Consider the following 27601-nt stretch of genomic DNA (forward strand, 5'->3'; position numbering starts at 1 on the left):
TGTGTAAGATGGGAAACTGGTCAATTTTAGAGGGTAAATCCTGGTCGGTAATGCGTAGTTTGGACACTGTGTGGGTTGACCTTTCTGAATGCTGGTGTCAAAGCTTCTTTGGACTGTGTGTGGAATCCCAGTTGTAATGCACTCCCAAACGTTTACCGTGTTCCACAGGATGGTAATTTGATAATTTTTCGAGGTGGCACTTGTCTCCAGAGTGTAACAGTTTGCATCGTGCGATGTCATCATTGGAAAACGGTGATTAGTGTCCATTCCACGTATTGCTAAGTAACTCAACGAGTGCAAAACAATCTGCAGTACATTTACATCTGATCATAGGCTCTAAATTTATACCATGAACTTGATTCCAAAAGGAAAAGAAAGAGCAATTGGGTAGACGTCATACTGTCGCGCCAATTCTTACTACAGCAAGAAATAAGAAATTGAAGGGTTGGTAAAGTGAGAGAGAGAGAGAGAGAGAGAGAGAGAGGAAGAAAAAAATGCCAACTAACTGACAGTGTCAGGAATGAAAGCAATGGCTACGTGGAACTAAAGAGGAAGCACAAGACTCGGAGAGGGGCGAAATACTATGCCTAGGTCTGTCGCAAAGTGGAACAACTACTCACCAAGAAACTTCCTGGCAGATTAAATCTGTGTGCCAGGACTTAAATCCAACCCACAATCCTTGGCTTTCGCAGGCAAGTGCTCTGCCGACTGAGCTACTGAAGCACGGCTTGCGACCAACTCTCATAATTTTAGTTCAGCCATTGCGTCTCTCCCTTGCAGAGTGAAAATTCATTCTGCAGCTGCTGATGACCACTGTTTGTAAAGTGTAAGGATTGCCATACGCAGCGAAATAGTCCTTTCAATAAGTTCTTGCTCTGATGTCATAGTCCCCACAGAAGACAGCTAAGAGGTGTAGAATCTGATAACCGTGGTGGTCGTGGAATAGGTGTCACGCCCCCTCTCCCCCTCCCCCCTCACCCCACAACCACTCCGTCAATATGCGGTTCCGTACAATCGTATCAAGACAGTTGGAGGTCGATCATTTTGCAGCCACATTACCTGCCGAATAACCAGTGGCATCTCATCACATATGGTAGGAATAACGCTTCTGAAAAAGACGTAGTTCTGTCTTGTTAGTCTGGTTGACTTGAGACATGACCCAGTGATCTCATCACAGACTGTCCTAGCTGAAACGTACCTACTCATCTGAAGCAATAAGACGAACTTGTCAGACCACCGTTACTTCGCAACACGGTTGTTTGTTGGCCCCTATACAGGGCGTTACAAAAAGGTACGGCCAAACTTTCAGGAAACATTCCTCACACACAAAGAAAGAAAATATCTTATGTGGACATGTGTCTGGAAACGTTTACTTTCCATGTTAGAGCTCATTTTATGACTTCTCTTCAAATCACATTAATCATGAAATGGAAACACACAGCAACAGAACGTACCAGCGTGACTTCAAACGCTTTGTTACAGGAAATGTTCGAAATGACCTCCGTTAGCGAGGATACATGCATCAACCCTCCGTAGTATGGGATCCCTGATGCGCTGATGCAGCCCTGGAGAATGGCGTATTGTATCACAGCCGTCCACAATACGAGCACGAAGAGCCTCTAGATTTAGTACCGGGGTTGCGTAGACAAGAGCTTTCAAATGCCCCCATAAATGAACGTCAAGAGGGTTGAGGTCAGGAGCGTAGAGGCCATGGAATTGGTCCGCCTCTACCAATCCACCGGTCACCGAATCTGTTGTTGAGAAGCGTACGAACACTTCGACTGAAATGTGCAGGAGCTCCATCGTGCATGAACCACATGTTGTGTCGTACTTGTAAAGGCACATATTCTAGCAGCACAGGTAGAGTATCCCGTATGAAATCATGATAACGTGCTCCATTGAGCGCAGGTGGAAGAACATGGGGCCCAATCAACACATCACCAACAATGCCTGCCCAAACGTACACAGAAAATCTGTGTGGATTCTCGTCAGCCCACACATGTTGATTGTGAAAATTTACAACTTGATCACGTTGGAATGAAGCCTCATCTGTAAAGAGAACATTTGCACTGAAATGAGGATTGACACATTGTTGGATGAACCATTCGCAGAAGTGTGCCCGTGGAGGCCAATCAGCTGCTGATAGTGCCTGCACACGCTGTACATGGTACGGAAACAACTGGTTCTCCCGTAGCACTCTCCATACAGTGACGTGGTCAACGTTACCTTGTACAGCAGCAACTTCTCTGACGCTGACATTAGGGTTATCGTCAACTGCACGAAGAACTGCCTCGTCCATTGCAGGTGTCCTCGTCGTTCTAGGTCTTCTCCAGTCGCGAGTCATAGGCTGGAATGTTCCGTGCTCCCTAAGACGCCGATCAATTGCTTCGAATGTCTTCCTGTCGGGACACCTTCGTTCTGGAAATCTGTCTCGATATAAACGTACCGCGCCACGGCTATTGCCCCGTGCTAATCCATACATCAAATGGGCATCTGCCAACTCCGCATTTGTAAACATTGCACTGACTGCAAAACCACGTTAGTGATGAACACTAACCTGTTGATGCTACGTACTGATGTGCTTGATGCTAGTAGTGTAGAGCAATGAGTCGCATGTCAACACAAGCACCGAAATCAACATTACTTTCCTTCAATTGGGCCAACTGGCGGTGAATCGAGGAAGTACAGTACATACTGTACTAAAATGAGCTCTAACATGGAAAGTAAGCGTTTCCGGACACATGTCCACATTACATCGTTTCTTTATTTGTGTGTGAGGAATGTTTACTGAAAGTTTGGCCGTACTTTTTTGTAACACCCTGTATACTTGAAACAATTCGGTCACCAAGTATCAAACAACCACGCGTTATAGTGAATGCACAGCTGGGGAGAGTAACGAACGATAAGTTGTTCCTTAATTAATAAAGCGTCTGTGCTTTACTTATGCTAATTGTGTACTCTGATTTCTCTTCTCAGCTCGTACATAACAGATTTCGTCTACCCAGATGTGAGTGTAGAGCGAGTTTACACACTTTCTCAGAATGCGACGTCGGTGAATAAAGCCAAAATCAGGAATTGTGGCCAGTGTGTGCAGTGTTGTATGTTGTTGTTGTTGTTGTTGTTGTTGTGCTCTTCAGTCCAGAGACTGGTTTGATGCAGCTCTCCATGCTACTCCATCCTGTGCAAGCTTCTTCATCTCCCAGTACCTACTGCAACCTACATCCTTCTGAATCTGCTTAGTGTATTCATGTCTTGGTCTCCCTCTACGATTTTTACCCTCCACGCTGCCCTCCAATACTAAATTGGTGATCCCTTGATGCATCAGAATATGTCCTACCAACTGATCCCTTCTCCTAGTCCAGTTGTGCCACAAATATCTCTTTTCCCCAATTCTTTTCAGTACTTTCTCATTAGTTATGTGATCTACCCATCTAATATTCAGCATTCTTCCGTAGCACCACATTTCAAAAGCTTCTATTCTCTTCTTGTCTAAACTATTTATCGTCCATGTTTCACTTCCATACATGGCTACACTCCATACAAATACTTTCAGAAACGACTTCCTTACACTTAAATCAATACTCGATGTTAACAAATTTCTCTTCTTCAGAAACGCTTTCCTTGCCATTGCCAGTCTACATTTTATATTCTCTCTACTTCGACCATCATGAGTTATTTTGCTCCCCAAATAGCAAAACTCCTTTACTACTTTAAGTGTCTCATTTCCTAATCTAATACCCTCAGCATCGCCCGATTTAATTCGACTACATTCCATTATCCTCGTTTCGGTTTTGTTGATGTTCATCTTATATCCTCCTTTCAAGACACTGTGCATTCCGTTCAGCTGCTTTTCTAGGTCCTTAGCTAAAAAAAAAAAAAAAAGTAAATGTCGTGTGACTAGGGCCTCCGTCGGGTAGACCCTTCGCCGCGTGCAAGTCTTTCGATTTGACGCCACTTCGGCGACTTGCGTGTCAATGGGGATGGAATGCTGATGATTAGAACAAAACACAACACCCAGTTCCTGAGCGGGTCGTTAGGATTGACATTCTGTCGCGCTGACCACTCACCAACCGGGATGGACTGGTCCTCTGTTGTCTCTGACAGAATTACAATGTCATCGGCGAACCTCAAAGTTTTATTTTTTCTGCATGGATTCCTACTCCGAATTTTTCTTTTGTTTCCTTTACTGCTTGGTCGATATACAGATTTAATAACATCGGGGATAGGCTACAACGCTGTCTCACTCTTTTCCCAACCACTGCTTCCCTTTCATGCCCGTCGAACCTTATAACTGCCATCTGGTTTCTGTACAAATTTTAAATAGCCTTTCGCTCCCTGTATTTTACCCATGCCACCTTCAGAATTTGAAAGAGAGTATTCCAGTCAACATTGTCAAAAGCTTTCTCTAAGTCTACAAATGCTAGACACATAGGGTTGCCTTTCCTTAATCTGTTTTCTAAGATAAGTCGTAGTGTTGTATGAAGGGCGTTGAATAAGTAATTCAACACTTTTTTTTTTTTTGAAGCAGGATGGTTTTAAGAGGGATTCCAGTACACCATATTATTTACCGCTCATTTAGCTACAAAACTCTATTTTTCAACATAATCTCCGTTTAATGCGACGGCCTTACGCAACCATACTGGGATGGCCTTTATACTGGCAAGGAACCACTCTACTGGTCGACGTCGAAGCCAACATCTTGCTTTATCAATGACCTCAACGTCACCCACGTACTGCTTCCCGCAGAGTGCATTCTTCATTGGACTAAATAGATGAAAGTCGCAAGGTGCGACACCCGGGCTGTAGAGTGGATGAGGAAGAACAGTCCACTGGCGTTTTGTGAGCTCCTCTCGGTTGCACTGACTGGTGTGAAACCTTGCAAGGCCGTGGAGAAGGAGAAGTTCGTGTGCATTATTGTGGCGACTAACATGCTCAGGTCGTTTCTACAGTTTGCTGAGGGTAGCACAGTATACTTGAGAGTTGATCGTGACACCATGAGGGAGGGCATCGAACAGAATAACTCCTTCAGAGGCACACAAGATAGTCGCGCGACTTTACCGGCCGAGGGTGTCGCTTCGAAGTTTTTCTTCGGTGGAGAATTGCTGTTTTGTTTCGATTCGAAGTGGTGAGGCCGTGTTTCATAGCCTGTGACGATGTTGGACAAAAAATTGCCACGATGAGCCTCGTAACGCGCAAGCAATTCCTCGCAGATGCCCCTTCGTTGCTCTTTATGGTCTGTTAGTCGACGAGGAACCGGCAGGCACAAACCTTTGAGTATCCCAACCGGCGGACGAGTGTGTCAACTCTACGACAAGAGATGTATAGTTGTGCAGCGAGGTGTTCGATTGTGATCCGTCGATCACCTCTAAAGAGAGTGTCCGCACGTTCCAATGTTGCAGCAGTCACAGTTACTTGCGGCCGGCTGGCACACGGGGATCGAACAGGTTTGCGCGACTTTAATGCGATGGCAGACGTCCCACCCAACGACTCACCGTGCTTTCGTTCACTGCCAGCTCTCCTTAGACATTCTGCAAGCGCCTACAAATATCTGCAGTGCTCTGGTTTTCCCACCAAAAAACTCAGTGACAGCTTGGAACGCACCACCGAACAGACGTAGTTTTGAAGGCTACGTGTAGAGCCGCCAGCTATCGAAACTTCACGAAACTATAGGGGCTGAAGCGAGAATATTCTACGATGTCCCACAACAAATTCCGCGTTTTTTTTAACCTGAACTGGCAGAGAAGAAAAATGTGTTGGGTTACTTATGCAATGCTCCTCGTACATAGCATTCTCTTTGTGGCTAGGCGCCCGCTGATATGGCCCGAACTTCCTGCAGATGGCACACATGTAGCTGCTGCTCACGGGCAACGGCCAAAACGTCAGCTTGGCACGTGCTCAACGCTCGTGCCAAATTGCAGCTGCTAGTGGGCGGCTCGTCTCCCAAGTGCCTCTTCAGAGACAAGCGTTTGAACCGAGAGTGAATATCTGGGGTCCAGTTTGGACAGCTCGTAATACTGGACAGAATAGCAGGGTAATTGGTTCAGTGTTAAGAATACATAAAATACGTACAGTAGATTTCTGATTTCCACTCACTACTGCTATGCAGGGAAATTTAACAAGCTCAACAGCGTACACTATGCTGTGCGAACACGTTATGATTTTGGAAAGTTCTGGGTGGAAAATATATTATCCTACTTTGCAGTCTCTCCTAGTCTGCTCTCAATTGCTGTAAAAGTCGAAAAATATTGAATAATTGTTTGGGATGCAGTTCCACGCACAGTCACGTTGCAGCTCTGCCTTAGCGATGCTTACAAATCACTCAACCTATTCATGCTAGAGTGCTGTTCAAGTGTCCGATAGCATTACCAAATAAAGATTAACAGGGCATATTGAAGATATCAAATAGGGGGATAACGAATGCTCATAGGTTCTTTGACGCACGGGAGTATATCATGGAGAAGCCTGAAAACCTGAAATGGCAAACGGTTGAAGATAGAAGCAAACAGTTCCGCGAAAACCTGCTTACAAAGATTCAGCTTTAAGTGAGAAATTTAGGATTATGTTAGTACACTCACTAAGGGTCGCGAAGATAAAGTTATTCTAATTATTAGACGGAGGTGCTTAAGAAGTCATGCTTTCTTAAGTCGTCCTTGTTGCACTGTGGTTAACAAACTATACATGACAATAAAAGATAAGTAAACACAATTAACTTTGTCAGTTACTTTTTATATACCCCCACGACGCGTTTCGAGGGCTTACACCCTCATTTTGAGATAGATCATTAGGTTTTGTCTTCCGGATGTAGTGATTTGTTTGTTCTGAGTTTCATTTGCCACAAATAAGGTGAAATATGGCACTAGGATTACATATTTTAAACAATAATAAAGCTATTTACAGCATATTCCATATCAAAACTAGCCCTGTGGTTCTTCATAAATACTCTTTTTCATTTTTAAATACCACACAAACACGACCTAATAACGTGTACAGAGTACAAATATTGTAGAGAAACAATATCTTGTAAGTCAGAGAGCATTCATTACTAGCTTATATTGCGAATCAAAGATAGAGGTAACAAAAATATAATTGCTTGATTATTTACAACCGTTTTTGTTACGAATATTATTATTACAAGAAATAAAAATATGAAAAATAAAAAACTTACAAACCCAATTTCAGCACATTTATTCGTTATATTTCAGTTTGGTGGTTTGGGAATTGTTTTATGATCTAGACCATTCAAAACTAGAGAGTGGCGAAAGTTATGGTGCACAGTGTATTTCATTTGAGAAACTCGTAAAGAAATTCATTCTCACTACCTCAGCTTTGTCATTGGGTGTGTTCTACCCATGTTTTGTATTGTCAATAAAAATTTCAAGTTCTTCATAGAGGTCGAGTTTTTGGCATTTGTTTAGTCTGTGAATTATTATCAGATTATTACCTGTGTTGTCAAAAGCATGTCCTGTTTCGTTGTCTGTAGCCGTGGCAGATTTATTGGGGATGTTATACTTAAGTGCATCTATAATCTCTTAAAACTACACTGCGCAACAGCATTAAATAATTACTTTTTCGAAACCTCCTAACTGTCTCTCATTTCGACGCACAAATTCGAAATTTGGCTCAAAGGTGCATAGAACCTTCCTCTACAATGGAGCAAAGATGTGGCACACTGCAACGGCAGCCTTGGGATCGACGACACTAAAAGCAGCAAAGTGTCGTCACTTGCGAAAGAAAGGCCTCAGCTCAGAAGTTCAGTCACGTGTAAAGTGGATTAATGGCGTCACATTGGCACCAGATTTCACCACTATTCTTCCCAACGTCACCATGTACGTGTCACACAATGGAAAGGTCATCACAGGTCCTCATACGCACATTTCACCCATTCTTCTGACATCTCCGCGGTGGAGGTCAGAACCGCGACTTTCAGCGTTGAAAACATGCGTTTTTCATATGGGTCGGCGAGGAAAACATTTCAGACACACCACCGCTCAGAATCCAAACGAATAGGCCTCAGGGAGTACAGTAAATGGAGTCAATGGAACCACTCCTTTCCTTGGGACGTTAATTCGCACACGTTTAGTGGTCGAAAACGAGAGTTCACAGCGCGATGAGCAACAAGAAGACATTCTTGACAACCTTTGGCACTGTTGTCACATCCTGTGCGATTCAACAATTCTTGACGGGCATCACGGGACTGCGGACGTGATCTCGCCCCTTTGGTGTGCAGTATGACCGCCATTTTTGCCCTGGTGTACAGACGGACATACACTCCTGGAAATTGAAATAAGAACACCGTGAATTCATTATCCCAGGAAGGGGAAACTTTATTGACACATTCCTGGGGTCAGATACATCACATGATCACACTGACAGAACCACAGGCACATAGACACAGGCAACAGAGCATGCACAATGTCGGCACTAGTACAGTGTATATCCACCTTTCGCAGCAATGCAGGCTGCTATTCTCCCATGGAGACGATCGTAGAGATGCTGGATGTAGTCCTGTGGAACGGCTTGCCATGCCATTTCCACCTGGCGCCTCAGTTGGACCAGCGTTCGTGCTGGACGTGCAGGTCGCGTGAGACGACGCTTTATCCAGTCCCAAACATGCTCAATGGGGGACAGATCCGGAGATCTTGCTGGCCAGGGTAGTTGATTTACACCTTCTAGAGCACGTTGGGTGGCACGGGATACATGCGGACGTGCATTGTCCTGTTGGAACAGCACGTTCCCTTGCCGATCTAGGAATGGTAGAACGATGGGTTCGATGACGGTTTGGATGTACCGTGCACTATTCAGTGTCCCCTCGACGATCACCAGTGGTGTACGGCCAGTGTAGGAGATCGCTCCCCACACCATGATGCCGGGTGTTGGCCCTGTGTGCCTCGGTCGTATGCAGTCCTGATTGTGGCGCTCACCTGCACGGCGCCAAACACGCATACGACCATCATTGGCACCAAGGCAGAAGCGACTCTCATCGCTGAAGACGACACGTCTCCATTCGTCCCCCCATTCACGCCTGTCGCGACACCACTGGAGGCGGGCTGCACGATGTTGGGGCGTGAGCGGAAGACGGCCTAACGGTGTGCGGGACCGTAGCCCAGCTTCATGGAGACGGTTGCGAATGGTCCTCGCCGATACCCCAGGAGCAACAGTGTCCCTAATTTGCTGGGAAGTGGCGGTGCGGTCCCCTACGGCACTGCATAGGATCCTACGGTCTTGGCGTGCATCCGTGCGTCGCTGCGGTCCGGTCCCAGGTCGACGGGCACGTGCACCTTCCGCCGACCACTGGCGACAACATCGATGTACTGTGGAGACCTCACGCCCCACGTGTTGAGCAATTCGGCGGTACGTCCACCCGGCCTCCCGCATGCCCACTATACGCCCTCGCTCAAAGTCCGTCAACTGCACATACGGTTCACGTCCACGCTGTCGCGGCATGCTACCAGTGTTAAAGACTGCGATGGAGCTCCGTATGCCACGGCAAACTGGCTGACACTGACGGCGGCGGTGCACAAATGCTGCGCAGCTAGCGCCATTCGACGGCTAACACCGCGGTTCCTGGTGTGTCCGCTGTGCCGTGCGTGTGATCATTGCTTGTACAGCCCTCTCGCAGTGTCCGGAGCAAGTATGGTGGGTCTGACACACCGGTGTCAATGTGTTCTTTTTTCCATTTCCAGGAGTGTATATATACACAAAAGGATTAGCTCCCAAACCTCTGTATTGGTTTCAGCCAAGTTTGGAATAGAAACACCAAGTCTTATGAGTATTAGTATTGTAGGGTTTATAAATTCCTAGCTCCAATAGGAGAAGATTTATGGGCAAAACTGTGTTTTTCCAGCCACTGGTATATAGGCTCCCCTGCATAGCAGGTATGTTGTGTGGGAACAATAGCACTCTACCACAACCTGCTTCACAGGGTAGACTACGTGGCAGAGGCAGGAAACGGGTTTCTTGACCACAGCATGGAGGCTGCCCTGCATGAGAGGCAAGTTGTCTTGGAGAAGTATCAGCCTGCTTTGTCGATCTGCTTTGCATGGTAGCCTGTAGATGCAGGATAAATAAGTGATTTCCAAGCCTCTGATGAATAGCTTGCCCTTGATGACAGGCATGTTGTGGGATTAACATCAGCTTATTTTGTTGAACTGTGTTACAGAGGCTATACATGCTGACAAAAATGGCTGGGGACAGTTTGAGATGGGATGATAGAGGGGGGAATGGACAGAGCGAGGGGGAAGAGGAAATGGACAGAGAGTGGGGTGGAGGGGTAGACGCATGAGGCAGATGGAAGATGTAGAGGCGGGTGAAAAGGAAGAGGAGTGGTGGAGATGGAAAAATAGAGGAAGAGGAGGATATGGTCAGAGGGAGGTGAGTGGACTGTGCGGCTGGTCCCAGAGGAGGTTCGAGTCCTCCCTCGGGCATGGATGTGTGTGTTTGTCCTTAGGATAATTTAGGTTAAGTAATATGTAAGCTTATGGACTGATGACCTTAGCAGTTAAGTCCCATAAGATTTCACACACATTTGTTGAGGTGAGTGGAAGATATCATCAGATGGAGGGAGTGGAGGAAATGGACAAAGAGAGCAGGAGGAGCAGATGAAGAGATGGAGAGAGTGGGTAGTAGGTGATAGATAGACAGGTGGGAGGATGAAGTGGAAAGACAGAGGCATGAAAAGGTGGACGCAGAGGAGGAGTTGTGCTCAGTATATGTGTTGAGTGCATACGTGGATGGAGCCATAGGAAAAGACTTATAGTCAAAACATTATTCCCACTGCGAGACTGAATACCATCTGGTAATGTTGCAGTCGATATAAGTGGAGCAGATACAAATCGGGAATCATTCTGTCAAAGATACTGGCTGCCAATGTCGAAATACATTGATGGGAAATTTGTTATGAAATGGCATCTGGAAATGAGCATCCTGGACATAACGGGGCTGGTACCCTGCTCGTTTCGTTGAAGGACCGTGAAACAACGAGTGGGCGACAGGGAATTGGACGTCCACATCCAATCACAGAATGTTGATGGCGTCGACTTGCCCGTTCAGTAAAGAAGGATAGGTGGAGATCTGTGGAATACCTGGTGACAGAGTACAGCGCTGGTACAGGCACAAGTGTTTTGGAGCAAACCATTCAGCGCACGTTTTGCAGCTGATCTGAACGCGATGAACACAGTCGGGTTGCCATCGGATGGCAGTTCCATGCTCACAAACCACTACTCCATAATCTACGAGTATTGTGTGACCTGTGTGTAGACACAAGTGTCACATATTTCTGGAAAGGACTTGTCGAATGCACGTCACGCAGAACCGCTGCCACAGGCTTGAACCCACAAACAGTTGCTAGCTGGGAGTTAGTTGACGTTTAGCTTTACAAGTCACAGTGAGGTGCTTACCCCGTAGGAGCGAGATAGCCCGGCCACAGCGTGCTTGGTGGCGCAGTAGATGGGCACGTGAGGGGTGGGGTGCAGGCCCGCGATGGACGACAGGTTGACCACCAGCCCGGGATCTCCGCCTGCCGCCTTCCCCATGTGCTTCAGAGCCAGCAGCACGCCGTGCACCGTGCCTTTCTGTGGACAGCGCGACAAATCCTCGCTGTATCTCACCACATAATAATACAGCAAAATGTAAAACAGTGTAATCGCAAATACGAGAAAGAAAATATTTTATGAATAAAGAAACAAATTAGAACGCTTTTCTAGACCTAAAGAAGGAAGAAATCAGGAACAACATGGACGGAGTAAAGGAAAAGACAATAAGAGGACAAGATGAATAGTACTGGGAAAATACGAAAACGCAACGTCTTCTTGTCGCGAGGGCCCTACAGCTGTCAACGCATCTCTGTCGCCAAACGCTTCGATCTCACCTTCTTCCTCAGCCTCTTCTATTCCTCTTTTCTCCATCGCTTCTTGGATACCCCTTAGCCGCCGTTTCCGCAGTCTTCCTCTTTTCTGCTCTTAGTAGGTTGCGATGAAAGTCCTCTCTTTGGCCATCTGTCTTATTTCATTTCTTGACATTCCTAACCATCCTAGCTGTCTTTCTTCTATTCTGTCCGTAATACTACAATGGGTCTGCGTCTTTTCTCTTATTTCCTCATCTTATACGCAATCAATCCGCGAAATTCTACATACTCTTCTCAAGTGGTCTATTTCCCTTTCTTTCTGTGAGTTACTAACATTCACTTCCATAAATTTTTATTAGTTCGACAGTGGATTTGTGTAATCCCCCTTTTGCCTGATCCTTCGTTGGGGATCCCTGTCTTCACCACGTGGTACGATACTACCCACTTATTTAAACTGTTCACACACTTTAATTTGATGTCCCCCGTATGCATTTTACTTCCCTTGTCTCTTCAACGTAGCTATTCCATTTTCTCAAAATTAATTTTCAAAACCCCACTTTTTTATATTCCTTCAACAACTTCCTAAGCGTGTAAGATCTTCATCGTTTGCTGCGACGACCTGATTAACAGTATAGAAAATTGTGTCATACACAGGTTCCCTACTTCCGTTCCCATGCCGATTCACTTTCTATATCACACATCCAGCGCCTTCTGCACATGCATCTTAAACAGTGAGGAAGTTAGGCAGCATCTTTGTTCCAGGCTTTCAATTACTCTGCCGGCCGGTGTGCCCGAGCGGTTCTAGGCGCTTCAGTCTGGAACCCCGCGACCGCTACGGTCGCAGGTTCGAATCCTGCCTTGGGCATGGATGTGTGTGATGTCCTTAGGTTGGTTAGGTTTAAGTAGTTCTAAGTTCTATGGGACTGATGACCCCAGATGTTAAGTCCCATAGTGCTCAGAGCCATCTGAACCATCAATTACTCTAAATACCTCCCTAGAAATTTCTTTCCCCATTTTGATGACACATTCTGCCAACTTGTAAAGGTTCACGATAGTTCTAACATAAGTTATTAGCTGTTTCCCCGACAGCAGCACGTGTTTTCTCAAGATCTATGAAGTTCAAATTCATGCTTAGCATTGTAAGGTGAGCAGTTGATGTTGTTGTATGGTCCTAGTTGCGCAATACGAGGGTAAGAAAAGTAACATAATACAGGATGTTCTGGAATTCCCATTACAACCTATAAGGACTTGTAGACAGGAGTGGGTTCATAATATTTTGAATAGGAACCCATATCCCTAGACGTGCCACTTCCGTGCTACAGGCCGTTTGAAACGAGGTTTTTGCTAGGTAGGTATGCAGTAGGATAGTCATGGTGGGGGGGAGAGTTGGCTAAGTCGGATCGGCTGATGCCATTTGACGTCTATCCTACCTCTCTGGCCTGGGTCGAGCCTCATTCACTTGTCGGTCTGTGGGTGTTAGACAACATGGTTGAGTACACGTTCGCAGAATACGACGACATTGTCCTTCTGAATGGCGAAGTTCACGTTAATGGAAGAGCTGCCCGTCGCCTTTATCAAGTTCGTTCTTCACAACATCTGACTCCATCGCGTAACCTTTCCGCCACAATTACGCCACGTCTTTGAGAAAGGGTACCTTCACCGTCAGCAGGCGTGACTGTAATGTTCCAAGAGATGCCGCACACCCGAACTGGAAGAGGCCGTACTGTGTCAGGTTGAAGAGAACCCGTCAGCAAGTACACGGGCAACTTCTTTGGCTATTAATCAATGGAACTGCAAAACAACTGATGTATTGGGTCACACCTAAACAGTTATTTGTAAAGGTGGTCACAGGTTCGAATCCTGCCTCGGGCATGGATGTGTGTTATGTCCTTAGGTTAGATAGGCCGCACTAAAATCGTTACATCCCGGATCCTAGTTGGGCGGGCATGCGCGTGATTAAACCTGTTGATGTTCTATGCATCATTGTCCCGGCCACGTTTAAGGTGTAGTTTCCAGCGTTGCTTGGCCAAGTCTGTAAATTCGAGAGGTGCAAGAAGAACAGCTTCCTCTCTGTGATACAGCTAAGTCTCTTGTTTTGGATATTGATCAATGTATTTTATTATTGTTTCTGCGTTTAATAATGAACTTTTGGGGGTCAGTTAAATTGTCATTATTCTCAAAAATTTTCTGCCAGGTCAAGATTACTTTGTATGGTGTTAATAATTTGTTCTGAAAATAACACCCGGCTTGTCAGTGTGCAAAACTCTCTATCCGAAAAGTTTGTCCTTTATTTGCAATTGTCATTGACGTGTTGGTCGGTTATTAGCCATTCACAAATTTTGAAGGGGTTTGTTATTTAAAATTCATTGCGTTGTCTTCTTTTACAAATATATGTACTGTGCGGCAGCGTCCATAACGTAATTTGACTTGCGTAGTACAATGACGTACTGCAGAAATGCGCGCCAACTCTTGCCGCAATTGTGTACTAATGAGCTGCCATTTCGAGTGTGACAGTAATATGGAGCGATGGAGTGCACAGCATCGTATTCCTTATAGCTGCGGCATGGCATATATTGGTCAAACTATCAGGACCGTGGAGGACCGATGTACTGAGCATAAACGGCACACACGATTGCATCAGCCAAGTAGATCTGCTATTGCCGAACATTGCTTGGATACTGGTCACCCCATGTTATATAATAACACCGAGATATTGGCATGCACGTCCAGCTATTGGTAGAGTATTAGGGAGGCAGTTGAGATTAAATTTGCGAGCAACCTCGTTAACAGGGATGGAGGTTTCTGTTTAAACTCTGTTTGGAATCCGACTCTCTCTCTTGTCAAAAAACAGAGGGACAGAGTCAATGCTACCTCACCTGCGAATTCATAGTCTCACTATCGATAGCTCTGACTTTGGTCATCTCTGGTGGCACTAGTGTTCAGTGTGTGTGTTATCTTTCCTGCTTCAGTCCAAGAACCGAGGTTTTAAATTTGCATGTACGCCGCCTGTCCGTTGCAGTTTGCCTCGAAAATGGCGGGGTGTTCTCCCGCCGAAATATCGGCGGTCGCTGAAAGTGTTACCTGGCTGAATTCCCGGAAGTTATTTGAATGCTAAGCACTTATTCGAAATCTGTTGATAATTTTTCTTACTATGCTGCGGATGATCTTGCATGTACGTAATTATGTTTAGCATCCATTAGTTGGACAACGATTGTCGTTCACTACGTTACACTGGAGACGGGATTTGTGCCTCCCTGTGCAACAAGGACGATGAACTACATGACCCGACACCTGTTTTAAGTATCACCTACATTTATTAAGCACGTATCGTCATCATTGTACTGTTCATGTACATACGACACCACAATTCCACTGATTCACCTTGCAGAAACGCTGATACTTCATCTGCCATTTCTTTCTCAGTCTGCGAAATTCGTTGGGTTCCTTTCCGAAGAAAAGTCAACTTCGGCAACTGTTGCTGTAGGCATAATGCAATGTTTGCCTTGTTTATCATTGCTGTTGCTCTGCTTCTGTCAACACCTCTAGCACTGTGAGTTGCTCGTCGATTAAGCAGTTCATGTATGCTCCGTAGCCTCATGCTGTGCTCACCATTAGATACCTCCGGTCCCGCCCGTGTTTCCATTAGTAGTCAATATTGTGGTTGCGTGGTGAACAATATGTGGGGCGTCGAATGCCGTAAACATCATTGCCCTTCTGCGGCCTCGCGCTCAAGGAGTTCCTTGTAAGCGTGAGAAGTGCCTTACATGTTTCCAGATTTCTTTGGAAACGAAAGTGATCTTCCGCCAGTTTGGCTTCTGTCAGCTTTTTCGGTCTTCTATACGTAATTCCTGTCAATATTTTGCAGCCATGAGAAATTAAACAATATAGACAAAATATACATTTCAGACACATTTACACAATATTTATATAAAATTACTCGAAATTATCAAAAGATACTTTACTTACAAACGAACATAGATTCAAAGTGATGTCCTGTACAGACTGCTGTTCAGGATTGATGTGTACCTGAGTCCAGATTCTTTCTAAAGGGGTGCATTCTGAACACGACTCAATACTTGAGTTTTGACGTCCAAGAGTATCTTGCACTACATCGCAATGTAGCCTTGAAAGGGAAGGCGTCCGGAATTGGTTGTTGCTCAGAATCAGAGAAAACACTGCCAAGTACCGCTTCAGGCTGCGCTCCGCGTTGTGTAAAGCATTTACTTATTTCCCCAACAGCTCTTCACTTATCGTCGAGGACGTTCAGACATTTGGTATAGTTTTCCGAAACCCGTTATGCTACCAGATCAAATACATCCTGACACGTATTATGAGGATGTGTCCACGATTTGTCTTTATGACAACTAAAACTCTGCTGGTCGCAACTTTCAGTGAGATGTCTGTGTGTGGAGTAATGGCTGCCCATTCTCCCTCAATAGCCAGAAGCAGAGAGCGCAGCGATGTTGGATGCTAGGGTCTGGAGCGAAGTCGACGTTCTAATTCGCCCCAAATATTTTCCATTGAGTTCAGTCGGTAATCTTGGCAGGCCAGTCCATTTCATGAACGTTAATATTCACAAAACATTGTATAACAGATACTGCTTTATAATAGGATACAGTCACGCTGATGCAATCATTGTCTTTGAACTGTTCCTCTACTGTACACAGTGTGTTCATATCCTACCACATTTAATGTTTTCTTAAGTACAATGAGGAAGTCACACCCTAACCACACAAGACGCTCTCACACCGTAAAACCACCTCCTCCGTACTTCACTTATGATACTAAACATGATGGCGGGTAAAGTTCTCCAGGCATTCGCCAAACCAAAACCTTACGTCAGGTTAGCACAGGATATAGCGAGGTTCATCAATCCACATCACTCATTTCCATTTATCCACTGTTTTTTTTTCATTTATTGAATTTCAATTCCCCCCGAAGGGGGCGGGCTGGCAGCAGCTTAGTATGCCGCTCTTCAGCCGACAGATTGTGTGACAAAGATCAAGAGAACAAATAATAAAAAACAGGCGATAAAATCGGAGACTTAGAGAGTAACAAGGCGAAAAGAAATCGTGGAACTTAAAACAACAACACAGGGATGATGACGCTAATAAAAATACATACGAAGCAGACAGGAAAAACAATAGACAATTAAAAAAAAAAAAAAATAACGGCGACAGGCTGGATTCTGTTCGCAAAGGACATAAAATTCACACCTAGCGACAGCATGGTTTCTGTTCGCAACACGAGAAAGACAAACAACACTGAATAGTCACTGGAACACTGCACTAAAAAGTTGGCAAATGTGACACCACAGTCGAGAGCAGGTGGGGGGAAACTGGACAGAAGATGGGAAAACAAAAAAGGGGGGAAAGGAGAGTAAAAGCGAAGGGGGGAGCCGGGAAGGGAGCTGAAGGAGGATGAGGACCCATAAGAGGGGTGGGGGGCAGACGCGACAGGGAGTGGGGTAGGCAGAGGAGGGGAATACAAAAGGACTGGGGGGGAGAAGGGAGGTAGGGAGAGGTTTAGTGGGGAGAAAAACAGGACGGAAGGGGGGGGGGAAGAGGGAGCCCAGGGAAAGGACGGAGGAAAGGAGGGGGATTGAGGATCAGAGTTGATAGGAAGGATAAATGGAGGGAGAGAGGGCATCATCCGGGAGGGGGAGTTGACGGAAGCCACCTTGGGAAAGGAGATGGAGGGTGTAGAGATGGAGGGTAGGGGGGACACAACGGTGAAGACGTGGCAGGGGGCGGGGATGGGAGAGGAGAGGAGCAACCAGGGGGTGAGGGGGTTCAAGACAGCGGGAGATGTAGAGGATGCGGATATGTTCGAGGAATAGGAGCAGATGGGGGAAAGGAATGAGATCATAGAGGATCTGCGTGGGGGACGGGAGGCGGATACGGAAGGCGAGGCGGAGTGCATGACGCTCAAGGATCTGGAGGGACTGATAGAATTTGGGGAGAGCAGATATCCAGGCAGGACTGGCATAACAGAGGATGGGACGGATTAAGGATTTGTAGGTGTGGAGGATGGTAGAGGGGTGCAACCCCCATGTCCGGCCAGAGAGGAGTTTGAGGAGTCGGAGGCGGTTGTGGGCTTTGGATTGGATGGAGCGGAGATGAGGTATCCAGGTGAGGTGACGGTCAATGGTGAGGCCAAGGTAGGTGAGGGTGGGGGTGAGGCGGACAGGATGGGCGCAGACAGTAAGGGAGAAATCCAGTAGCCGGAAGGAGCGAGTGGTACGACCTACGATGATTGCCTGGGTCTTGGAAGGTTTGAGTTTCAGGAGCCATTGGTTACACCATGCAGCAAAAAGGTCAAGGTGATTCTGGAGAAGGCGTTGGGAATGTTGGAGGGTAGGAGTGAGGGCGAGGAATGCGGTGTCATCAGCATATTGCAAGAGGTGTACTGGAGGGGGGGGGGGGGGTTGGGGCATATCTGCCGTGTACAGGAGGTAGAGGAGAGGGGATTATCCACTGTTCAATGGAGCCACTCTTTATTCCACCTTAAGCGTCGCTTAGTACTGAGAACAGAAATGCGTGCCTTATGACGAGCTGTTCGACCATCGTACCCAGACAGTCATTGTGCTCGATGAATCACTAGCAGCTCTTTGGAACTCTCAAGTGATTCCTTCCCCTAATTTCGTGCGATTATTTACGAACACGGTCTGCAATGCTCGATGGGCCCTGTCCGTCAGTACACGAGGTCTGCCTAATCTCGGTTTAGTTGGTGTTGTTCCTTCGCATCTCCACATCAAGACCGCATCAACAACAGTCGACTTGGGCAACTTTAGGAGGGTTGAAATGTCTCTGATGGATTTTTTATTCTGGTGATATCGAATGACTGGATCATGTTCGAAGACACTGAGCTGTCCTGAGTGATCCATTCTGTTCTTACTGCTTCTCTACTGACACAGGATACTCCCTGCTCCTTATATGTACACTGTCCCTCATAGCTCTCCTCGTCCCTAACGCTCATGTCGGAACAACATGACAGATACACACGTTCCCATTATAATAAAATCCTCTCCGTTCCACTGCATCACTCAGTCACCTTCTCTAAGTCCTTTACAGTACCGGGAACCCGACTCTGGAATAACAGAGTACAGAAAGCTGGTTGAAGCCAGAGATAAATTCTGCCGAAATTTTTACAAAGGTACAGACGGTGTTTAGAAAGGATAGATTGCATGCAACCGGTGGTGGAGTGTTCGTAGCTGTTAGTAGTAGTTTATCCTGTAGTGAAATAGAAGTCGATAGTTCCTGTGAATTATTATGGGTGGAGGTTACACTCAACAACCGAGCTAGGTTAATAATTGGCTCCTTTTACCGACCTCCCGACTCAGCAGCATTAGTGGCAGAACAACTGAGAGAAAATTTGGAATACATTTCACATAAATTTTCTCAGCATGTTATAGTCTTAGTTGGAGATTTCAATTTACCAGATATAGACTGGGACACTCAGATGTTTAGGACGGGTGGTAGGGACAGAGCATCGAGTGACATTATACTGAGAGCACTATCCGAAAATTACCTCGAGCAATTAAACAGAGAACCGACTCGTGGAGATAACATCTTGGACCTACTGATAACAAACAGACCCGAACTTTTAGACTCTGCATGTACAGAACAGGGAATCAGTGATCATAAGGCCGTTGCAGCATCCCTGAATATGGAAGTTAGTAGGAATATAAAAAAAAGGGAGGAAGGTTTACCTGTTTAGCAAGAGTAATAGAAGGCAGATTTCAGACTACCTAACACATCAAAACGAAAATTTCTGTTCCGACACTGACAATGTTGAGTGTTTATGGAAAAAGTTCAAGGCAATCGTAAAATGCGTTTTAGACAGGTACGTGCCGAGTAAAACTGTGAGGGACGGGAAAAACCCACCGTGGTACAACAACAAAGTTAGGAAACTACTGCGAAAGCAAAGAGAGCTTCACTTTAAGTTTAAACGCAGCCAAAACCTCTCAGACAAACAGAAGCTAAACGATGTCAAAGTTAGCGCAAGGAGGGCTATGCGTGAAGCGTTCAGTGAATTCGAAAGTAAAATTCTATGTACCGACTTGACAGAAAATCCTAGGAAGTTCTGGTCTTACGTTAAATCAGTAAGTGGCTCGAAACAGCATTTTAGACACTCCGGGATGATGATGGCATTGAAACAGAGGATGACATGTGTAAAGCTGAAATACTAAACACCTTTTTCCAAAGCTGTTTCACAGAGGAAGACCGCACTGCAGTTCCTTCTCTAAATCCTCGCACAAACGAAAAAATGGCTGACATCGAAATAAGTGTCCAAGGAATAGAAAAGCAACTGGAATCACTCAACAGAGGAAAGTCCACTGGACCTGACGGGATACCAATTCGATTCTACACAGAGTACGCGAAAGAACTTTCCCCCCTTCTAACAGCCGTGTACCGCAAGTCTCTAGAGGAACGGAAGGTTCCAAATGATTGGAAAAGAGCACAGGTAGTCCCAGTCTTCAAGAAGGGTCGTCGAGCAGATGCGCAAAACTATAGACCTATATCTCTGACGTCGATCTGTTGTAGAATTTTAGAACACGTTTTTTGCTCGAGTATCATGTCGTTTTTGGAAACCCAGAATCTACTATGTAGGAATCAACATAGATTCCGGAAACAGCGATCGTGTGAGACCCAACTCGCTTTATTTGTTCATGAGACCCAGAAAATATTAGATACAGGCTCCCAGGTAGATGCTATTTTTCTTGACTTCCGGAAGGCGTTCGATACAGTTCCGCACTGTCGCCTGATAAACAAAGTAAGAGCCTACGGAATATCAGACCAGCTGTGTGGCTGGATTGAAGAGTTTTTAGCAAACAGAACACAGCATGTTGTTATAAATGGAGAGACGTCTACAGACGTTAAGGTAACCTCTGGCGTGCCACAGGGGAGTGTTATGGGACCATTGCTTTTCACAATATATATAAATGACCTAGTAGATAGTGTCGGAAGTCCCATGCGGCTTTTCGCGGATGATGCTGTAGTATGCAGAGAAGTTGCAGCATTAGAAAATTGTAGCGAAATGCAGGAAGATCTGCAGCGGATAGGCACTTGGTGCAGGGAGTGGCAACTGACCCTTAACATAGACAAATGTAATGTATTGCGAATACATAGAAAGAAGGATCCTTTATTGTATGATTATATGATAGCGGAACAAACACTGGTAGCAGTTACTTTTGTAAAATATCTGGGAGTATGCGTGCGGAACGATTTGAAGTGGAATGATCATATAAAATTAATTGTTGGTAAGGCGGGTACCAGGTTGAGATTCATTGGGAGAGTCCTTAGAAAATGTAGTCCATCAACAAAGGAGGTGGCTTACAAAACACTCGTTCGACCTATACATGAGTATTGCTCATCAGTGTGGGATCCGTACCAGATCGGGTTGACGGAGGAGATAGAGAAGATCCAAAGAAGAGCGGTGCGTTTCGTCACAGGGTTATTTGGTAAGCGTGATAGCGTTACGGAGATACTTAGTAAACTCAAGTGGCAGACTCTACAAGAGAGGCGCTGTGCATCGCGGTGTAGCTTGCTGTCCAGGTTTCGAGAGGGTGCGTTTCTGGATGAGGTATCGAATTGCTTCCCGCTACTTATACCTCCCGAGGAGATCACGAATGTAAAATTAGAGAGAGTAGAGCGCGCACGGAGGCTTTCAGACAGTCGTTCTTCACGCGAACCATACGCGACTGGAACAGGAAAGGGAGGTAATGACAGTGGCACGTAAAGTGCCCTCCGCCACACACCGTTGGGTGGCTTGCGGAGTATAAATGTAGATGTAGATGAACCTCCCTCGTTATGTTAGAGAACTTAAAAACATGACCGGCTTCAAAAAACAGTTAATGACGTATCTACTTAAGCAACAGTAATGCCTTCCTCTGTACATGAGTGCACTTCAACTCATTACTTCCCTCTTTCCCCTTCCTTAAATCTCCCTTACCCAAAACTCGCTATACTAGTAAACATCTACTTTACACACAAAGATATTAATGTACATCTGCACAAACCTTCATTACTATTGCCAATCTTTCTCATGTTTGTCATTATTATTTGATTTTTTTTACTGTTATTATTATTGCTTTCACCATAATCTGTATGTATAGCACCTGATGTAAAAATACTGCCAGCATTTACTTTATTAGGTCTTAGTCATGTTTATCGTTATTATTTGATTTTTTGTTTTACTGTTATTATTATTGCTTTTATCATAATCTGTATGTATAGCACCTGTTGTAAAAATACTTCTGCATTTACTTTATTAGGTCTTACTCACTACTCTTTATTCATATTGTCACTAGAGTAAGCTAATTTTCTCATTTAAACTATGTTCATGATGTAACTCTGATGTGTGAAATGCTGCACGTGTGGAACACTGGTCCGATGTAAGAGAGGGCCTGATGGCCCTAATCTGATCAGGTTAAATAAATAAATAAATATATACTGGCGGGTATGCCTCTAGTGACACCTAGTGGTCAATTTCGCAATACATATTAGTATCCAGGTGCTTTTGATCAGATAGTGTTTGGTAGCAGTTGCTTGCCTACATATACAAAGAAAGTGCAGGCTCTTCTTGCGTCGTCTTCAAGAGGAGGTAGAACGCACCTAATAGTGAGCATCTGTACAGGCAACTAGTGATGACACATGGTCGATGTATATGATAACAGGTAAGTCTGGCACCATAGCTAAGTGCTCACTAGGTTCCCGTAGATTTCACTTACAGTCAAATCGCTCGCCAACGGCAATGAAACAGAGACAAATGATGTAAGAATTAGGGAAACTTTGAAGAGTTGAATCTACACATACGAGGTATACAAGAGCCATATTCCAGAAACGAGGCGTTACACCACATGCCACTTGCAGCACAGATCGTAACATCAGCATCCAATGGCCGCAGTTGTGGTACCACATAAAGAAATAACAGTGACAAAGATTTTTAACTTGTGACGAACACGCGGTGACAGTAGAAATAATGACTGCCTTGGGAAAAATTTTTGTAACTAATCAATATTTTCAATACAGTCAGGAGATACACCCACTCATAAAAAATTTAAGAACAGCAGCAGTACTGGTTCGACACGACAGAGACATTTTCGTATTCGATGCAAACGCGAAATCAACATAATAGAATCACGGATGAAAGAGGACTCTGCCTTCACGATGCTGTACAAGAACGTGGCCTTCATGTCATGAATAGGCCTCTCAACTCACCCACTTTTCAAAATCGCACAGGTGTGGCAGCAAATGTAGATATCAGCCTCACAAGCTCGAAAGTCAGAGTCCACATTGCCAACTGGAAGGTCTGTGAAGGAGTTACAAGTGACCGTAGTCTCATTTACTTCACAATTACAAACGCACATAATGGCTTAGACGCTAACATCTAGCCCGAGTGATTATACGGTGTACGCAAGGCGAATTGGGAACTTTTCAAGGCAGAATTAAAGATGACAATCACCACAAGAAAGCGGATTTTATGTTGACGCCTAAGCGGACGAATTGTTGCGAACGTTGCAGACAGCGCAAGACAAGGCGATTCCAAATTTTGTTAGGAAGTCAAAATGGTTTAAAATTCCCTAGAGTCCGCCCTATAGTCCTTAAGACCCAGAGCAAGGCAGGTGAGTAGACACTACCAAAGATCCTTAGGGGGAAATAGATCCACAAAGAAGGCCAAGCTTCCTGTCGAAAATTCAAACAACAATGTAAAGAACTGCTACAGCAAACAACAGGAGTAATATCGGAGGTGTACCTAAAGGACCATATGGAAACAGATATTGGTGATTTCGATACAAACTCGCAACAAACAAGGATATATCACCCACTGTATTGTCAACACTGAGACAATGCGTCAGCACGATGACAACAGACTGGGAGACTCAGAGCTTTGTTGCCAGACGATATAACGGTGGAAGACACTGAGTACCATCAGCATCTTCGCTCTGAGTTACTAGAGCAGCATGAGAATAACAGTGTTTTGATTCTCTTTGTCCAGAAGGAAGTAAGACTGGCCATAATGAAGTTAAAGAAGAAGAAAGCACCAGGTCCTGCCGAAATACTGGCAGAAGTGCTGCAACAGCTAGTGAACCAAATTATATAACAGTGTTATTAAACCAATTTCTTTTGCAGGGTCGGGTGCCCAGAATTTGGAAAATAGCGAATATCATTATACTCAAAAAAGGGGACGACAAAGACTCAAGAGAACCGGAATCTTACGGGCCGATTTGTTTGGTAAATGCTCCAACCACAGTACAGGAAAAGCTGTGTCGCCGCCTAAGGCACCACAGACAGTTAGTAGGTATGAGCCCCCTGCAGTACGGTTTCAGGAAAGGAAAATCCACGGAAGATGCGATAAATCACGCAATGAGTACTGTGAACACCTCAGACGACAAGTATGTTATAGGCATAATGACCTGTGTAGCTAGGCCGTTTGATAATTTGTGGTGGCCTGTTCTATTCAAAAGAGGGAGGTAGACTGTCCTAAGTGCCTCTCTAAAAACTACGAAGTTATTGCAAACACAGGCAGTTGTAGTTAGTATGCCCTGGAAAGAAAATTGTAAAGGACATCCCAAATGGCTGCCCACAGGACTCGTATAGAGTTCTGGGGTGTCAGCATAGAGCCATTACTGAACCATCTTCAGAGTATAAAGAACACTAGAGGCTGCATCACTCACGCAGACGATCTGCTAACTATAGTATCTGCCAACGCAAGGGTTAACTTAGAGGAAAATAGTAGGGTACGTTTTTGAAAGACTAATTAACTGATGTGTAGGAAACAAACTAATGATAGGAGGTCACAAAACAGTTTATATGTTACTAAAAAGAAAGTTATCAAAAACGAGAAATCCCACAATCAAAGTAAATGACCAACCTGTGAAATAAAAAGCAGTAGATAAGTGCCTTGGAATTAACATCGACGAAAAGCGAAACTTTCATGCACATGTAGGAAACGTCTGCCAGAGAGGCATTAATATCTTGAATAAAATAGCAACAATTGGCGAAAGAAGTTTTCAGCTGCCACTAAGTGCATTAAGAACGTACCACGGTGGAATCTTACTTACTATTGTGGGTTACGGGTCGAGCGTTTGGGATCATAGAGCCAAAACGATGATGACACCACATTCTCTACGGCGAGCACAGGGTAGTGTACTCCTGCATCTCACAAAAAAGAATGAAATAATCGTGTGGCATCGTTGGCCAGGAGCCCCCATCTGGGGAAATTCGGCCGCCGAGTGCAAGACTTATTTCAGACGACGCCACATTGGGCGACTTACGTTCCATTGATGAGTATGTAACGATGAAAGCAAAAGTCAACACCGAGTCCACGAGCGGAGAAAATTTCCAATCCGGCACGGAATCGAACCGGAGCCCGCTGCATGGTAACCAAGCACGTTACACGCAGTTAAGCGTGCTCGTGATATTAGGCTGGCTAGTGCTAGACCTAGCAGTAAGAAAGAGAGGTGCACAATATTGACTTAGAAAGCGCGAGTATGATAAGGCACAGGAGATACTGGCCACAAGAGCCTTATCGAACAAAGAAATAAAGGCATGCATTGATACAGAATGGCAAGAAATCTGGGACAGGGCAGAAACAGGGAGACGAACCTACCAGTTCCTTCCTAACATAAAATAAATAAAAAGAATGATATACTTCCCTCCGATCAAGCAAGCTACAAACTTCTTCAAAGTTATTATTATTATTATTATTTTATGTAGATACTTTATGTAGGTTTTTTTCCCTCTCAAACACATAATGCTTAGTTATTACTAATTATGTTAAAATGATATGTGCTACATTCATGCCAATTCATGTGCATCATTCGGTCTGTTCTTTTACATACATAACGGCCTAAAAGAAAATAGCAAATAATTTTTTTTTAAAAAAAGTTTGCATATACAGTATTTCCTTTACAAAAACGTAGCTGACCTCGAATTTGTGTCGTATAAAGTAGGATCAAGAGGAAATACGTTTCGTCTTAGTAGTGCAGGTGTGTCTTCTTGCTGCATAAGCGGTGTCTGCAGCGCAAAGAAAGCTTTGATTGAATGTTAGCACATTTCTTCAAATGGTTCCAATGGCTCTGAGCCCTATGGGACTTAACTTCTAAGGTCATTAGTCCCCTAGAACTTAGAACTACTTAAACCTAAGGACGTCACACACATCCATGACCGAGGCAGGATTCGAACCTGCGACCGTGGCGGTCGCGCGGCTCCAGACTGTAGCGCATAGAACCGCTCGGCCACCCCGGCCGGCAGCACATTTCTCAGACACTTTTTTTTAATAGTTTCGCAGCCAATACTAACAAGTGCTGAATTATCGTACTTGTCTTCACAAGGTCTTTCTAAGACTTAAAACTGGTACACCAAGCAATTAAAAATAATTGTACTTGCCTTAGTATCTCGGTTGATACACAAATTAAAGAGAATTAAACACACGACAAACTTAGGCGTCCTTCTGCCTACTATCGTCTGACGAAAGCCTCGTTTCGAAGCCTTGAAATAAAAGAGATGATATGTCTTACATTCCTCGCCTTATATGTCGGTTGACAAGCTTTGTCCGGCAGGAGTGGCCGTGCGGTTCTAGGCGCTGCAGTCTGGAGCCGAGCGACCGCTACGGTCGCAGGTTCGAATCCTGCCTCGGGCATGGATGTGTCTGATGTCCTTAGGTTTAGTTAGGTTTAATTAGTCCTAAGTTCTAGGCGACTGATGACCTCAGAAGTTAAGTCGCATAGTGCTCAGAGCCATTTGAACCATTTGACAAGCTTTCTCCAGTACTTCATAAATATCACGTCAATAAATTAAGGATATTCTTACCATAAACACCTCTCTTATAGATCGTCGCCAAGAATGATAGTTGATTCCAAAACATACGTTTACTTATGGCAAAGAGTACGAATGTCAGGCTGGAGTGGTTCCCCCCGACAGTCACGGCTGGCCGCTAGGAGTCTCTCGTGACGTCGGCGCCAGCCTGCCACGCTGGATTATCCAGGCCGCATCTAACTGGGTCTGACCTGCAGCCACAGTGAGCTGCCAGATCGGAGTGCGGAGGCGATGGGGAGAGAAAGGAAGTGAAGGCGAGAAAGGAGAGGGCGAGGCGAGACTCACCACGTTGATGTCGACCGCCTTCTGCCAGCCGTCCTCCTGCAGGATGCCCGCGTTGTTCACCAAGATGTCCAGCCGGCCGAACGTCGACTTGGCGGCTTTGAAGGCCTCTGCAACACAAGAGGAGTAGCAGCCGCGTGTTCTGCCCCGTCCGTGAGCTCTGCCGCGACTTAGGCCCGTCTCCCTGCTACATTATCTGACTACCTATATAGAAACTACAACAAAACGCAATGCGTTGCATAAACGAAATTGAATATCTTAACGAGTTTCAGTCACTTGGTGCCCTTCTTCAGAACATTATATCCATCGCATTACTTGCGAGTGTCAGTTGACACTGGCAAATAATGCGATAGGTACAACCTTCTGAAGAAGGGCATTATGTGCCTGAAGCCAGCGAAGAAAATAAATTTCTTTCATACAGCTGGTTGCTGATTATTTCGATATACCGGGTGATCAAAAAGTCAGTATAAATTTGAAAACTTAATAAACCACGGAATAATGTAGATAGAGAGGTAAAAATTGACAAACATGCTTGGAATGACATGGGGTGTTGTTAGAACCACCCCATATTGCTAGATGCGTGAAAGATCTCTTGCGCACGTCTTTGGTGATGATCGTGTGCTCAGCCGCCACTTTCGTCATGCTTGGCCTCCCA

The 27601-nt window shown here is 45.1% G+C and overlaps 1 protein-coding gene across 1 annotated transcript in view; it reads right to left on the reverse strand.

Moving 5' to 3' along the window:
* The window catches only part of LOC124595950 (15-hydroxyprostaglandin dehydrogenase [NAD(+)]-like), a 70256-nt gene that overhangs the window by 13712 nt on the left and 28943 nt on the right, over window positions 1-27601 (reverse strand). The window contains exons 4-5 of the mRNA XM_047134871.1: window positions 26950-27056; window positions 11397-11570 (exon numbers count right to left, since the gene is read on the reverse strand). Of these exons, the coding sequence (XP_046990827.1) occupies window positions 11397-11570; window positions 26950-27056 (281 nt within the window). The remainder of the gene's footprint in view (window positions 1-11396; window positions 11571-26949; window positions 27057-27601) is intronic.

Source organism: Schistocerca americana, chromosome 2 (assembly GCF_021461395.2).
Source record: "Schistocerca americana isolate TAMUIC-IGC-003095 chromosome 2, iqSchAmer2.1, whole genome shotgun sequence".
NCBI classification, from domain to species: Eukaryota; Metazoa; Arthropoda; class Insecta; order Orthoptera; family Acrididae; genus Schistocerca; species Schistocerca americana.